This window comes from Ctenopharyngodon idella, chromosome 1, assembly GCF_019924925.1.
Source record: "Ctenopharyngodon idella isolate HZGC_01 chromosome 1, HZGC01, whole genome shotgun sequence".
In the NCBI taxonomy this organism is placed as follows: Eukaryota; Metazoa; Chordata; class Actinopteri; order Cypriniformes; family Xenocyprididae; genus Ctenopharyngodon; species Ctenopharyngodon idella.
Window position 1 is genome coordinate 34,703,085 of NC_067220.1, and position 16,824 is coordinate 34,719,908.

Here is a 16,824-nt window from a genome sequence, read left to right on the forward strand (position 1 = left end):
CAGCAGACTTTATTTGTGATTACCTTGTTCACCAAGATGTGTACGGACAGAGATAAGCAATTTCAGAACACTGTGTGTGACAAACACAAAACTTGTTTGGTGATGGATATGAGCTTCATAGAAGATCTTGTATGTCAAACACACAGTAAGTATTCATTACTTAGCATTCATTAATCAGAAAATGTGTTTGCACCATCAAATATAGTACATTAGGTACTGGTACGTTTGCTAAAACATCATGAAGTTGAATGGAACAGATCGGAAAAGAACTCGACTCGGCACACACAGTTGCAAGGTTTATTAGAGAATCGGGACTATAAAGGTATGCAGGATTCTACTAGTCTCTGAGCAAACCACACAACTAGTCCTTTTCTAAATGCAATACTATAGCAAACCTGGCTGCCATGGTTAGTGATACAGTAATATAATTAAAGAAATGGATTTTTAAATGCAAAAACTAGTGTATCAGGTCACGACATGGATAACTGGGAAGAAGAAAGAAAATGCTTCAACATAAGTTATTCCTATTACTATGGGTCATATTCATTTTAAATAATAATAATAATAAAAAATCATTAGGAAGGAAAGCAGCACCTCTGCCTCGTTTAGGGCTGACACTACTATACCATAGATTATATTCTTTAATATCTCTGTGTATATATGGCCAGTCAGCGAGAATGAACACCACATGAATTGTACCGCAGCCCACACTGTAAACGTCTCCTTCATGAGTTTGTTTGTTTCTCATTTACAGCGGAATTTGGTTCGAAGAGGATGGGTAGCCAAACCCTCCAACTCACAGACATTTACTGGGCACATACACACACGTCGCTGCATGGAACAAGATACAGCTCCAAGAAAATAAGCCGTAACAAGGAGAGGAGAAGAAATCAAGAGAGGAGGAGGAGGAGGAGTTTTGGGCATCTGTGGTGCAGAGTTAAAAGGAGTCCATGGCCTTGAATTCGCTGAGGGCTTGGACGGGGGAGATGTGTTTCTTCTGCGAGCCTCGCCTGACACGGGTCTGGCACTCTTCCGGTTTCTCTCTCTTCACCAGGGGTTTCTTCTCTGGGGCCTTCATGCGCCAAGAAACCACTGGGGAATTGACTGCTGCTGTGCCGTACACCTTCTGGTACTTGGTGGAAGCTACGTAGGAAGCCTTGACCGTGAGGACCACGGCATTCATCAAGTTCTTGGCTGCCTGGATGAGGGATGTAGCACTGTCCAGCTGCATATGAGGCAACGGGGAAGAGAACATTCAGGTTAGTGTCTGTATTTTGTGAACAGTTGTTCAGTCATGAAACTTGCCACAGACTGCAGTCACATCATTTACTACATGCCAACGGCACACCGATTGGCCTCTGCTGATTCTGCAGCCAATGAGCTTGCAATATATGAACATTTAAATAGTCTGGTTCAATGTTTGTTGTAAGCTAGTCCTGCAATGTGCTATCAGAGTTCCTCTGAAACCCTCCACCTCCCCCAGCTCCACCTGTCTAGAACTGCCACACGATTTATGTGCCTATTCATGTAGCAGCAGCATATCTTACATGCGCACAGCAGTCTGTCTATCTATTGGCAGTAGAGAGTCCATAAATGCTCTGCAGCAGCAACATGCGTAGCAGATCTAGTCCACCAAGACCAACATCACTGTCACTGTATTATACAATTATTTTATTTTTATATCCATTAAAGGGTTAGTTCACCCAAAAATGAAAATTCTGTCATTAATTACTCACCCTCATGTCGTTCCAAACCCGTAAGACCTTTGTTCATCTTCCGAACGCCGGCTCAGTATTGACGTATTGTGAGCACCACAACACGTGTGTGATGCCGATGCAGCAGCTGGCCAATAATGAGTCGGCGTTCGGACGTAGAACACGGAAGCACTGCACTGTGTTCGGTATGTCAAAAGCGTAGGAGAACTGTAGTCTGTAGTCACATGGACTATTTTAACACTGTCTTTACCTTTCTGGACTTCAAAAGGTGCAATGACGTAACTGCCTATGTGTGGTTCAGAAACACTCGGATTTCATCAAAAATATCTTAATTTGTGTTCCGAAGATGAATGAAGGTCTTACGGGTTTAGGATGACATGAGGGTGAGTACTAAAAGACCCGCTGAAGTGTCTTGGATCGCGCAGCATTATTCAATGTGTTGACGTAATTTCAACTGAAACAGGAAGACGGGGCGGGACATATCGAACAGCTCCGGCCCTTTTTTAAAATAGCCAATGGCGTTTTGTTTATACTACAGTTCGACCAGAGCCGTTAAACTTGGTAAAACCTCTGTTTCCTTCTAATCTCTAACCGTTTCTCCTCCTAATGCCCTCTACATTACTTTAAAATGCTACAGCATTCTGTGCAGAATTCAAATGGGTCCGGTACCTTTTGTGTCTGAGCTGACTCGCGGTCCGCAAATATGATCCACTCTGTGCTCTCATGTCTCTGGACCAGAGCAAACTGTGGCAGTTCACGTGACACTGATGCGAAAACGGACTTCATTTGCGTCAATGGAAAGCATATTTACACTGTCTGAATCGTTCCCTACTCTCTATATAGTGCAAGTGGTGTGCCATTCACCATGTAGAAACTAGTAAATGTGTGAACAAATGACCGATTTCAGCCACAGCCTCAGCGTCTTTTTATAGTGCAGGAGGGGCGGGACTTCAGATTTTAGAGGGCATTTGATTGGACAGAAGTTTTGATGAGAAACTGAAGTGCGATGTGATGTCATGAATATCCATGATCCATTTTAGCGGAAGTGAGAGACTGTGGAAGTTTTGAATGCTCCTAAATGCGAATTTTGTCATTGTTTTGGAACAGACCAGCTTATTCATAACCTTGAGGCTAACATATTCATACTAAAAGCTAAAAAACTTCAATTTTGATTTCAGAGAGTTGTCCAGAGAGTTGTAATGATTGAAATATGGTTATATATGGAATAAGCTATTAATAAAATGTTTTGAGCCAAATGCATAGTATATAAAGAAATTATGTTTTTGCATAATTGGGCTACAGTCTTTATCTGTTTGTCCAAGTATAAATGACCCTAATTGGATATTTGAAGGATTAAATATGCAAAGTGCATCACAGCTGTTTTGGAGCATGCACAAAACGCTGAGACCAATTGTTGTCCGATTAACGTGGCCATTATGTAGGTCAATTAGTCCGACTTCACAAAAAACAGACTGGTATGATTTTAGTCAGACTAAAGCCACGATCACTCTTTCAGCACACAAAACGGTTGTGATGAGACATCAGGTCCTGTGGCATCTTTTTAAAAAATAAATAAATAAATTCAACATAATAATAAATACAGAATGCAAAAACATATTCCCCTTCTTGCAACACTCCAAACCTCATGTACATACTTAATTAAATAGCAACACAATACGTATGGCCGGAATCGTCTTACCCCTGAAACAATGAGTTCTCCTCCCAGGTTCTGAACCTCAGCCTTGACCTTGCTGCAGATGTTGAGCTGATGGCAGTAGAGGGCGATTCTCTGGAGGTACGCCAATAAGTCCTGCTTACAGGCTGAGTCCGGACACTAAAAGAGATGGGAATACATAGCAAAGACATGACCTTTACATATTCACTGTGTAGAGCAAATATGAGGGGAGGATGGTAAAGTGATGATGACTGAAGATGAAATTAGTTCCATCTTGAAGATGACTCAGGGGTTTGTCATCATCACATATTGGCAAAATCTCGTAAATCTCCTGCTATTATCACGATTGTTTATTCTGTTAATGGGAACACTGTACACATAAATATACAGCACATCGGTAAACAAGCAAAATGAAATTGAAATTACTTCTTACCCATGAGGGTTCGAAGAAACATTTCATGTTGGACACCAGCCCATATCACAATAAATGAAACTTCCTTAATTTCCTTGAAAAGTTTTGAAACCATGGATGATATTTCTGATGTCATGACACAGCGATTTCTTATCTCATGAATATTAATTAGGTCTTGATGATGTTGCTGGGTAACCTTCCTGCAGTCACAAACTACTCAATAATCATAAGCCAGGGCTTTTGCATAAAATAATTGGCAGTGTGTGCAGACTTTGCATTGAGATCAGACCAGTTTTCATTATGTGCACGTGTTTACATCATTTAACTGGCTTTCACTGTTTTATTAACTCTTTGAAAGCACATGTATCCTAAATTTGTCAGCATACTCCCGTCCTACAAGTATATTTATCTGGAGATTTGATCTTCAGCATTTTGTCTTCTTAGAGGCATCAAAACTGTAATTTGAGCAGTCAGATTAAATCACTATTACTGGTTACCTACTTTTCTAGATAGTTTCAGTCTGCTTATGTCCATCTACTGCATTTATATCTAAGAACACGCCCTATTTTGTGTGCCATTTCTGTCTCCCCTTCGAAGAAATACATGAACATGTCCCATTTAATGTTATGATTTTTTTTGGATTAATAATTTTAAACACAGCACCTTGAATGCCAAGACACAGCGGTTAACTCAGTGACTTTGCATAAAGCAGTAAGTCCTGTCAGAAGTTGTTATATAGTTGGCTACATTTTTTTTTCTCCCCTAGCTTTACATGAACTTGGAGTGAAAAAGACTGATGAGACACATTTAATAACAGTTGAAGCTGCTTTATCTTTGACACGGCTGAGCAGCTGTAACATCCTTAGTGTTTAGCGTTCAAGTGTCTCTCTGTAGGAAGCGACCTCTCGCTGTGCTGGGGGATGGCAAGGGGGAAGTGGAGAAATGGAGAACCCTCTTTTCTCGCCTCCAGGGCCCAGCAGCTTTAGGTCTGCCATGTCAAGTTCAGCAGTTACAGGAGTTGTAAGAGTGTGTTTCTAAGGAGGGCTGACTGCTGTCGTGAACACATACACCACTGCGACCCAGCCTGGCAGTGCTCTACTGCAGTGGTTTTGCAATCCAACAAACTTGCGTCCATGTCCAGTCCATGTTAGTAACCTGTCATTTGGTAGAATGTAACTAAATTAGGCAGATATTCACACCAAAAATAAATACTTTTTGAAATTTATTTTAATTGTTATATGAATAGCTTTAATTAGCATAGTTGTTTTGACAACCATGGCAGTAAGATATTCTGTCATTTAACATGTACCAAACCAAGTCCTTTGTTTCTAGATTTGTCTTTTCCAGCACTGAGGAGCAGCTTGATTATTGAGCACCCGGTTCTGTTTAACACCGCCTACTCAGAGATTCTTTCTGAAATGAATGCGGTCCCTTGATGCGTCCTGAGAACCCCAGATGGCCATTAGATGTAAATACTGTGCTAGTGGGTTGGATAAGGGACATGTCAAGCCACCTGTTCAGACTACCCAATATACACAACATTTGGCTGTAGAGAGGATGGATCGCTGCTACGGGAGGAACACACTGACCTAAAGGGAGGGGTGTTCTGTTTTAAAAAGCAGAAACTGTCTGGCCATCTCGATGTGCTTGTACACTCGGATTACACTCTGATCAGCAGTGTGATCAGGTTCCCCCTCACTCTTTTCCCTTTATCTAAGGGGAAAGAAATACTGCAAGAAAACAACAAAAACAACATGAGGCATGGCCAGTGGTGACACAGCAGGTTTCAGGCTTCTCATATCTTTTTGATCAGCGTCCCAGTGTTGATGACAACAAAAGGGTCATTCCCATTATGCAGTACCCTTTTTGACAATGAATGCGCTAATGTAATTTAAGAAAATATGTTTTTAAACAGGTATACCAGACTGGTCAAGCTCAGACACTTTATTAATTATAGCTCAGTGGTGTTCAATGCTCCTGGAGGACCGATCTCCATCAAAGTTTAGCTCCTAAACAGGACTAACTCTAGCACCCCGAGGTCCACTTTCCTGCAGAGTTTAGCTCCATCCCAGATCAAATAAACCTGCCTGTAGAGTTAGAGCTAATGGTGTGTTCCCTAGTTGTTCTGGGAAGTTTGTATTAATGAGTTGTGAAGTTGTAATTACAACATCAGATGAGTTCAAGTCACTTTGGTTGAAGCAATATGGCAATGTACCTTTTCTACAAAAATATTCAGCAAGATTTTTTTTTAACTACTTCTACAAACTGATGAATAAAGAATGCACATCAGGTGCGTTTTTGCTTGTTTTTGTTTCTATTCAGTTTCAAGGTGCTGTAAATTTAATTTTCATATATTCTATCATAATTGTACAGTACTATCATATTTTGTACATGCAACTTACCTTTGATTTATTTGAGTATTTGTAATGCATTAATTATGCCTTGTAATGTACCTTATAATGCATTGTATGGTCTCATGAATAATTTTAACCACAGTTATAATGCATTATAATACTTATGTTACACCTTTAGAAAGTATAATGCATTAAAACACATGACAAACAACCAATTTCAGATGTACAGTAACAAGGAATCAGCAAATATTATAACGCATTTTGACTTTGGTTACAATTATTTATTATAAAATTTGTTGTACCAGAAAAACGTTGAGGGTGTCGAAGAAAAGGCACAATATCATTAAGGCGAATAAAATGTTTAATCAGAACAACTGAGGAAAAAACCCTCAATTTACTGCCAAAGACTTGCAAGATGACCTGATGGAAGAAGGAGGAAAAAAAAAAAAAAAAAAATTCAGTGCAGAGTATAAGAACACTAGACAAGCATGGCCTTTATGTTGGGACATCTTGCCAATTGCCACTCTTGACCAAGAAGAACATAAAAAGCCAACTTAAATATGCTAAAATTCATTTGAATAGATCTGTGGAGTTGTGGAAGAATGTTTTATGGAGTGATGTGACCAAACTGAAACTTTTTTCACCCATGGATCAGCAGTATGTCTGGTGCAAAAAAGGCAAAGCTTATAAGCAGAAGAACACCGTCTCCATGGTCAAACATAGAGGTGGTCCAGTTCCAGTCTTGTTATGGAGGTGCTTTGCTGTTGCAGGAAGTGGAAATCTTGACTGTTTGAAGGACATGATGAATTCTTTAAAGTATCAAGCCAATTTGGCAAAGATAGTGATGCCTTCGGTGCAGAGACTGAAGCTTGATGATCAATGGACTTTCCTGCAGGACAGCCGTCCCAAAGTATACATCCAAATCTACTTAAGCTTGGGTCAGGGATCAGTCGCAGAATGTTCTTGAGTGGCCTGTACAGTCTTCAGATTGAAATCTCATTGAAAATATTTGGTGGAATTTGAAGAAAGAAAGTGGTAACCAAAGATTATCAGTGATCTGGAAGGAATGGGCCACAATTGCAGTAGAGAGAGGACAGAAGATTTTAAGCACCGACAGGCAACATTTATTGGAGGTTATTAAGATTTCTGAACAAAATTTGACTTGTGGGGGTTGAATAATTTTGTACATGAATGTTTAAAGCCAATCTGATGTTTTTAATATTTCATCAACCATCTCAGAATAACCTAAATGTGTATTAATAAACTTTCTATAATAGTTTACTGATGCCTTTGTTGATTTGTTTTTAATGAAATGTTGTTCTTGGCAGCAAAATGTCTTGCAGGTCAAGAGGGCTGAATAATTTTGATTGCAAATGTAAGAATGGCCCCTATTTAGCAATCCTGAAGACCCTGGTTAGATGTTTTCATGTCTGTTTAATTAGTGTCAGAGTCTTCGCTAATATTGATCTTTCAGGAGCAGGATTCCAAACCTTCTGCTCCATTTTGTGATACCAATTTCTATTTTTTTATTAAACAGAATGGAATGTTTTATAGTGTAACAAACCAAGTAATAATTGATTTTTGGGCTGGAAGATATCATTAAGGATGTGTCTTTGATTAGTGAAATTAGGGAAAATAATTTTTTTTCTAAGGTAAGACTGCTAATTAGTTGGTAGAATAGAGCAGTTCTTCTGGAGTAGCAGTTAATTAAGGAGGTGGAGTCAGGTGAAGTAATCAGTGAACAAGTATTCATTGAGCAGTCAGCAGCGTAGTGGCATCCCTCGTCCCTATGAAGACCAAGCTTGTGTAAAAACCTGTGACTCCACCTGCACAACTCCACTAAGCAGTGACAACATGCCGCATGCTAAGCTAATTCTTCTTTATGTCTTAATACTCTCTTGTTTCCTGTCATGTTCTTGCCATGTTCTCTCACTACATTTATGTAGTATATCATAGGTGCAAGTCTAAACATGTCTGCACACAAAACAATTGTAGCCCTGGTGACCTGTGATCTCTTGGTTGGTCTGTCAATTGGCCAGCAACAAAGCTGAGTTCATTCCTGTCTTTACCAGTCAGTCAAAACTTAACATTCTGCCTTTGACTGAAACATGGATTGCCAAAAACAACCATTCAACACCTTCAGCCTTCACTACCAACTTTGTCCTCTTCCACACTTCTCGCCTAAGTGGGCAGGGATATTTTAACAGAGGTATGTGTGTTGCACATAATAGAAGACAATGTTACCATCCATTAGATTTATATGTGAGAAAGAAAAAAAAGTAAATTTTATGGGTTTTTTTTTTTTTTTTTTCACTTTTTTCATCTCCTGGGTTTGAATTTGTCTTCATGTGAACGTCACAGGATGTGGCTATTTCTTACACCTATGACTCACCGGTGTCTCATAATTATTCATGAGATTGCATGTCCTCATCCTATGAGAAGACATCTTGCTTAATTATTCATGACAGCACATGTTGATCTCCGATGACAGGTGCTTCAAGCTGCGAGATCTCATACAGTAAGTGAGAGATGCATTAATGGATCATAAATGAGTGTTTGTATTTCCTTTGAAAGAGTTTCTGCATCTCAAGTTTTCTTCCATAGACCCCAGATCTCCAAAACAAATGTGATTCATCCACACAGTAAGTATAACAGGTCTTTGAAGCTCCTTAATTATAACCAATCCAACTGCTTATAAAAACACCTCAAAATAAGCCTAGTTATTATAGATGCTACAGCGAGTTCATATATGATTTCGATGCCGTAAAAATGCAAATGGCATGCACATTGACGCACTCATAAGCGCATCCTTATACTTTCTTTACTTTACAAGGAGTACAGTTGATTAAACATTAAAAAGTGTCAGTCAGCAGGTTCTGAAGATCTAATAATAAATTCAACACCTCATAGGAGCTCATTATTTTAAACACAACCCAGGGCTTTGATCTCACATCCTCACAGACAAATGGGGAATGAAAGGGTATTCTGACCTGGTCAGCCACGGCACGGGCAAGCTTGTCCATTCTGGATCCGGCCTCTGCGATTTTCTTTGCGGCATTGATCACGTCAGAGGAATTCTTCAGAGGCCCTTTGCCCCTGCGGTAGCACAAAACCCCAGATTGTTACTCTATTAGCTTATTCTTCACAACGAAACCGAAAGCAAACTGCACAGAGCATGAAAGCAAGCAAGACCCCTGAATATGCTAACAGATTTGAAGCAGCTAGAGCAAGTAACCTAAATAATAAATAATACTCTTCCACATGGCTTCATTCTGATGAAATATTTTTATATAATGACCTAAAGAATGTATATTTGATCTTTGCTCTTAATATTTCAATGTAATGCATTTATTTGTAGGATAATGTACCAATATTATCACAAAATTTAGGTTGAAATGAGACCTTCCGGCTTTATGTTATCTCTTAAATATTTCCAGCATTCTCATTGTTGACATGTGAATGGAGGTACCTGGTGAAGTCAGTCATCTCCATCATGATCATACACATCTGCTTGGCCAGCACAATGATGTCATTTCCATTGTCGTCCCACTTGGCGACCTCTGCGTCCAGTTTGCTCTTTTCCTGTCTGAAGCTCTCCACCTGTTCAGCAATCTTGGCCTTCTCTTCCTGAGGCAGCTGAGCCATGATGGCCTATGAGGGGTAGTGACAGGACACAAGATAAAGATCAATTACACACATTTTGCAATTGTGCAAACATGTGCCCTTGTTTCTTGTTAAAAGTTTGTGAAGAAAGTAATTTCCATTTAGGTTGACTTTCTTTAACCCCACTGAAATGCCTCAGTATAAGGTTTTGAAACTTAACACTTAATCATAAGACCTTCTGGAACCCCATGACATCTCATGCTCATAAAGAGAAAATCCATCGTCTTTTCTTTCCCCCTCTCCTTGTCAAGGAATAAATTCTTGCTCCGTAGCGAATCTGAGCCAGTCCGAAAGGGCATTAATCTCTTTGCAAGGTCACAGGCACCATTAAGGCGCAGTATTATTTGTGAGATAAATGTATAATTACCTTACTTCTTACACCAGTCAATGAATTATGCATTTGTTCAACATTCTGTCGGAGCGGATGGACCAGACCATGGCAGGGGACTCTGGATGCCGTTAAGTGAGTGATCACCGTGGAAGATGGGTTTTGCAAAAAGTCTGTGGCATACAAAGTCTGAATTTGTAGTGTGACAACTCATAAATGATCTTTTCCGCAGTTTTGTCTGAATTTATAAGTGGCAATATGCCATCATAGCCAAAGGATGTCATAACATAAGAGCTAATTAAGAGCCAGCTGCTCATTTAAGATTTGTAGCTTTTTGCTTGTTTATTTAACAAGCAATTACACACTAAAAAGAAAAGAAGTCCTCAGAGAAAATGCGATTAAAAGATGAAAATGATTTATTTTTCAGATAGCGCACACTCCTGGGGATTTCAAATGGAGGGCTGATGTAACGGTAGCTGTGTCCGAATAAAATGTAAGCGAATATCCTTCTCTGCCTTTGATATCCCACAAGCCTGTCCGATGGCATCTGAAAGAGTGGTCGAAAGGACTGTAACTAAATTTTAGCTTTGGTTATGACTAAAGCTCATTTAAAGGTCATTATTTATATTTAAGGTTGTCTGGTTTTAGCTAGGAAGTTATTACCGCACTAGTTTACCTGTGCATCAGAAACATACCCATCCCAGGAGCCAATCAGCTCTCTTTGCATGTCTTTGAAGCAGCCAATCAGCATTAATGAGCTCCTGCATGGTTAATCACAACTACTCTAGTTCTAAAAGTGGATGTGATGTATGGAAAAAGGTGAATAGAAGGGGGAGAGCCTATTTCTTCTTCTTGCCTTGCCCAGAATTCACTTATCCCAAATCTCTCTGGCTCCTAACCGATAACAAGAGAGGGTGCAGGCAGCTTAATGCTCCAACAAATCCTTCCCCATACGCACCGGTGCCGATTCATTCAACACACTCATATTGTGTGCTGAACGTCTTCATGTGTGCGTGTGTGTGCGCGCTTCTGGTTTAGAAATCCCTCAAAAAAGCTTTTTTAATTTTTCTCATTTGAAATAAAGTGGCCTAGATACCAGAGTTCAATTTTATGGCTGACCTATCAGCACTGTTATCCTATCATGGAGCCATGAAATAGAGCAGTGTGTATATGTGTGTCTGAAAGTGTGAGTCAGTGAACAAATGCCTGCTCTTATTTTTCTCTTATGAGAACTCAAAATCCATAAAACTTAAAGTCACCAACTATATCAATATGACAGTAGTGACACGCATATTTGATTTGCAAAAAACATTCACTCGATGTAACATTCAGCATCCACGCATACGGCGCCACTTGAACTCCAATGAACCGAGTTTACCAGTGAGCGAAATGTTTTTCCACGGTCATCTTTTTGTCAATTTGTTGCTATTCTTAAGGAATGACCCTGTTTTTTCTCCTCCACGGCAGCATCTCTTTTAGCCTAGTCTTTTATTCCTAAACAAATGATCATTTCCTCTCATTCATGGAAGATAATTTCTTCTCAAGAGTAATTGGTATCAAACAGGGTTATGGTGTGTATTTGCGCGTGAATGTCAGCGGTACTCCACGGCTACATACTGATATTCTTGTAATGTCTCATAAGCAGCCCACTGTGCACTATTCACACATACACTAATGTGGATTAAGCCTTGAACCCCAGCGAGCTCTGCCATCAAATGCCGGCTGACACAAGCACACAGAGGGGGTGACATTGCCAGAAGTCTCAATTGCAATCATATTTTAACAACTACAGTCTCTGCAGAGAGAATTTACGACACTGGGACCAAAATGATTCTAAAGAGTTTGATTCTGCTGGAAATGTATACATCTGATGCGTAAAACATGGTCCTCTGCTATGTTAAATATTGAAGCTTACATATAGGCTCTGTTCCAAAACCAACATTGCTGCCTACATTCCCTTCTAAGGCAGCATCCTAACTAAAATGAAACCTAAAATGACCGAACATTCTACATGGTAGCAATTCTGAGAAATATATATTTTTTTGTCACACCTAATTTAATTAAATTTAATTTGTCAGTTGTTGCTGAGGTAAATGCCTTTTTTTATTAGACTTCTTTCTATCTTGCTGTATTAAAGGAATTATAATCAACATTTCTCTTGCTTTGTCCACCATCTTAGATGTGTCCCCTGCTATATTAAATATTAAAGCATATACTGTAGTGTTCCAAAACCTACATTCCCTTCTAAGGCAGCCTAACCTAACCAAAACCTTATAAGTGAATGAATATAGTTAGCCGTTAACATGTTTCTAAGAAAATGTTTGTAAAAAATCTTGCTGTATTGAAAGAATTCTAATCAACATTTATCTTGCTTCAGTTTTCTTCAAAAAGGATACATGCAGTGCTGATGTAGTATTTAAAAATGCTACAAATGTAGCTTTTGAAACTATCTTTGCATTGCATAGGACGCTTTAATTCTCACTGGGGTTTGTAACCGAGCTATATATTTACAGTTTCAATCACAGAGTGTTTATGAAACTGGAACCAAAATTATGTTAATTTATGGAGGATTTGATCTTGATACATACATCTGCTCCCCTGCTATGTTAAATAATGAAGAAAAAGAACTGTTAGAAGCCATGTGCCAGACCTGATGTAAAGCATAAACATCACAAGATATTTATTTTATATTTTGTAACTGCAGTGTGTGCTGAAGGGGAAAAAAAAAAAGCAACAAGAAAAAATTTTCACCATTATTTGCAGCGGAGGCTAAATAATGTTTCGTTCTCGAAAAAGTGAAAGACACATTGTTATGTGCATGCACTTGAGTGACTGGCCCTCTTGTTATTCTGAAACTAGATGTAATTTTACAGCAGACATGCTCAGCGGAGTGATAAGTGTTTTGTATTGTGTGCGTAAACCTGCTGGAAATGACAGAGGAACCAGAGATGTTGTTCGTGTGTCACGGTAGGAGTCACTCACCCTTGCGCTCTGTCCAGCAATAAGTTGGTCATCTTCTGTCTGGACGCTGGTGCGGCTACGGGCGTCATAGTCTTCTTGCTCAAAGTCTGAGTCGTCTTCAAGCTCTTCTGGAGTCTGAAATATAAAAAAACAAAATAATGACCATCCTTGTAGTTACCATACCATACCACACCATACCTTTATGGCATTTAGTTAAAAAATAAACACTGTCATCAATTACCCAACCTCATGTCATTTCAAGTCCTCTTCTTATTGTTTTTTTGTAATTTCAAAATTCACATTTTGCATATACGGGTCACACGGGTTTGAGCAACATGAGAGTGTGTACAGTAAATGATTCATTTTAGGATGAACTATTCCTTTTAAAGTCTCCTAAATTTCATTTTTTCTTTCACCTTTTAGTTTTAAAACTGGTCTGGAGAGACATTAACTCCTGGGTTTCTATAGTCAACAACTTTCTTTGCCTCGTTTGACCTTACATCTATATTTTAAATGTACTCTACTAGAGCACTGATGTCCTCTGTCCTAATGCTCCAACTTGGTGACAATTTGGGACACAACATTTGACAGATGTCACAACCGGCTGTGCGCTGCCACACAATGAGGGGCGAAGGACCTCTGATCCAACATAAAGACGTGTCAACCATTAAACCAGTAAAATCTCAGTAAATAATTCATTCGTCCCACAGTTTGAGTTACTAGTGACTTGCATCATTGTTATTCAATTCCCTTTTGGCTTTCTCATGATATAAAAAAAAGTTCCCTCGTAAAGTGGGATCAAACAATATGTGAAGGGGGAAAGGCCTCTAGGTTTTTCAGGGTTTAGATGTGATCTGTTTTCTTGTATTCTGCCTACCAGTAGTTTCAACATCAGTCCCACTAACTGACTAATGAGCAAATTGGAGACAAAGAAAAGACAGTGTATCTTGACAGCCGCCACTGTTTCAGCCACTCCGAGTGGCAGTGGCGCTAACTTATAGAGATATTTTTTTGATTGAATGAGCCAAGTAATTTATCACAAACTGGCATAGTCTTCTTTGTTACTTGTTTTAATGAAGATCCCAGTGGATCGAGATTTCACGTAGACATGACAGTGTATAGACAATGAAAAAGGAGTGTAAATTTGTGTGAAAACCCATCTTGGTTTGATTATTCTTCCCATGTTTCTTCAGCAGGATACAATCCTTGACAAATAACTGTGTGTGTGTGTGTATGTTGGTACTTTCATTTCAATTCTACTCCGGGAGCTGTACTATTTTCAAAACTTAAAAGCAGCTACCAGCACATGGTGATTGCAATGGCTTTTCTAGTCAGCAGAAAGCATACAAGCTCTCTGCATGATCTATCTTTGTGATTCATTTTTGGGGCGGGGGGTGGTTCGGGGAATCAATAAAAAAGTTAAAAAAAAAAAATAAGTAGGATCTCTATTTACAATTATCACTCTGTTCCAAACCATCTCCAAACTCAGCTTGACATTATTTACTGATAAATTATTATTTACTGTTCAATATTATTTGATGTTCCCACAGAGGAAGTGTGCATCTTAGAAACTGTCTTTTTGCAACAAAAAGACGTGTTTGTTACTTATATCGAACTATTCACAGTCTTGGAAAACAGAATATACACAATGAGGAAAGGCATAACAAAACAGCAGTCTAACATACTCTTTGTATAACCAGGGCATACTGTATACAACATATATGATAACATTTAACATTACTTCACAATTCAGTGCATCCGCTTGTGCTCTATACCAGGGGTTTAACTGCTACAGACCCAGAGACCCCCAATATAAAGATGTGATTTTTTCCCCTGAAACACTTTCATTAAGAACATTAACGTATATTACATTACTATATTACATTTTAAATGACAATGGGCGTCGGGACACAAGAATCGATTGTATCTCGTATAGTGTGTCATAGTGAACAATAACCGACGCCGCGTCTGCTAGTCTTTCTGTCGTGATGCCACTGATTTTTTTCAGTCCTCCACAACGGGCTTTGTCACATCTGTGAAGTTGACCAATAGGAGCACAGAAGCTCTTCCGTACACAGCTTTCAAACATGGCACAACAAGAGAGAGACGATGGTAATGGTGCTGCTAGGTGGAATTATTCAATTTAGGAACGTAGAGCTATGGCAATAATTCTCCTACCTTTATGATGTTTCCTTGAGTACCACAACAGAGTAAAAAAAGATAAATGATAAATGATAAATGCTCGATACTGGAATTAGCATTAAGCTAACATGCCGCTTCAATAGTTTGTTTACGCTCTTGTTTACAGAAGTCAGCCACTAGATCCTCCTTCTCTATGACATCACACATGTCATTAAAGACTGCAAGCGATGATTGGTCGGGAAGCAACATGTAGTCTGACATGTTTCTTGTCCACAACACGAAAATAGGAGTCAAAATCACATAATCTGACAGTGACCTTTTCAATCGCAAGTAAATATTCTCTAGATAATATTTTAATAATGTGCTTTGGCTTCATTACATTAACAATATAAAAGCCAATTATTTAGTTTTGGAAACATGTTTTCACCCAGTACAAATGGGTCTTTATTCTGGATCATCATAAGGATCATCCTCGGCATCAAAAACCCTGCATTATGATAATGCTTAACAGATAATTAGTTTAAAGTTCATTCAAACAATTACAATTTCTATAGAAATGTCATGAATTGTTTAAGAAAATTTGATATGTTTTATATAACCTTTCCAACAATCCTCTGTACGTTCGCGGATGTCTCAGGTTGAGAACCCTGGCCCTGTGAAGTCATAAGCCGCTACATTATTTTGAGATGAAATGTGTTTGATGTTTCGTTTTGTTATTTATCAATACAAACCTCTGGGGCAATGAGCAGAGTTAAAGCCCCGCTTGTGAAGAGCGAGCACCTCGTGTGGTTCTCTAATTTGTACGCTACTCACTCTTATCATGAGGACTGCTTTCCTGATGTCACGCACTCCATCGTAGACGAGGCGAGAGGCGTCGATGAACTCGTTCTCCTCGAATGGCTGCGGGGGGCTGGTGCTAAGAGCCTCGATGGCGACCTCAACCTGCTCTGCAAAGCGTGGCATCACTGATGGGAAAAAGGACGTAAAGTATTGAGGTGAGCAAGAGGCTGAGAAAAAGCAAAAACAGAAAGACAGATACACAGAAAAAAACATTTCAAAAAAAGGGATTACATGCATCCCTCAAAAGCCAGTCTTTCCCTCAGGTGCAAAACATATCAGAGAAAATACAGAGTGAGAGGTGAGAAAAATGGAGAATATGTGATCTTAAGAAGCTAAGTGTCGAAATTCAGGCAGGCACATCTATTTCTGCCGTCTTCTCCCTGTCAGTCAGGCCCGAGGACATGGACAGCAGTGGGAGAGGAAGACGAGAAAATGTCACCCTGAAAATATGTGGAAAGGGTGCCCTATGTCTGCCAATTAACCATTTCACCTTGCTGGGAACATCAGGGAGCCGAGGCATAGCAACTCTACAAAAGGCCTCAGTGAGACCTCCTTAACCCAAGAAAAAATGAGGTAACACTTTACAATAAGGTTCCATTAGTTACTGTTGGTTAATGCATTAACTAACATTATTTAACAATGAGCAAGCAATATATTTGTTACAGTATTTATTAGGGGTGGAACAATATATCGTGTCACAATATATCACAATACAAAAATGCAACAATATGTAT

At 39.2% G+C, this 16,824-nt stretch overlaps 1 protein-coding gene across 2 annotated transcripts in view; it reads right to left on the bottom strand.

Annotated features, from left to right (window-relative positions):
* Positions 1–283: 283 nt before the first annotated feature.
* The window catches only part of ctnna2 (catenin (cadherin-associated protein), alpha 2), a 455,639-nt gene continuing 439,098 nt past the window's right edge, over positions 284–16,824 (bottom strand). For both annotated transcript variants that reach the window (XM_051898161.1, XM_051898166.1), the window contains 6 exons: positions 16,064–16,215; positions 13,130–13,243; positions 9,626–9,807; positions 9,147–9,252; positions 3,415–3,549; positions 284–1,225 (listed from right to left, as the gene is read on the bottom strand). In XM_051898161.1, coding sequence (XP_051754121.1) covers positions 938–1,225; positions 3,415–3,549; positions 9,147–9,252; positions 9,626–9,807; positions 13,130–13,243; positions 16,064–16,215 — 977 coding nt within the window. In that variant the 3' untranslated portion in view covers positions 284–937. The remainder of the gene's footprint in view (positions 1,226–3,414; positions 3,550–9,146; positions 9,253–9,625; positions 9,808–13,129; positions 13,244–16,063; positions 16,216–16,824) is intronic.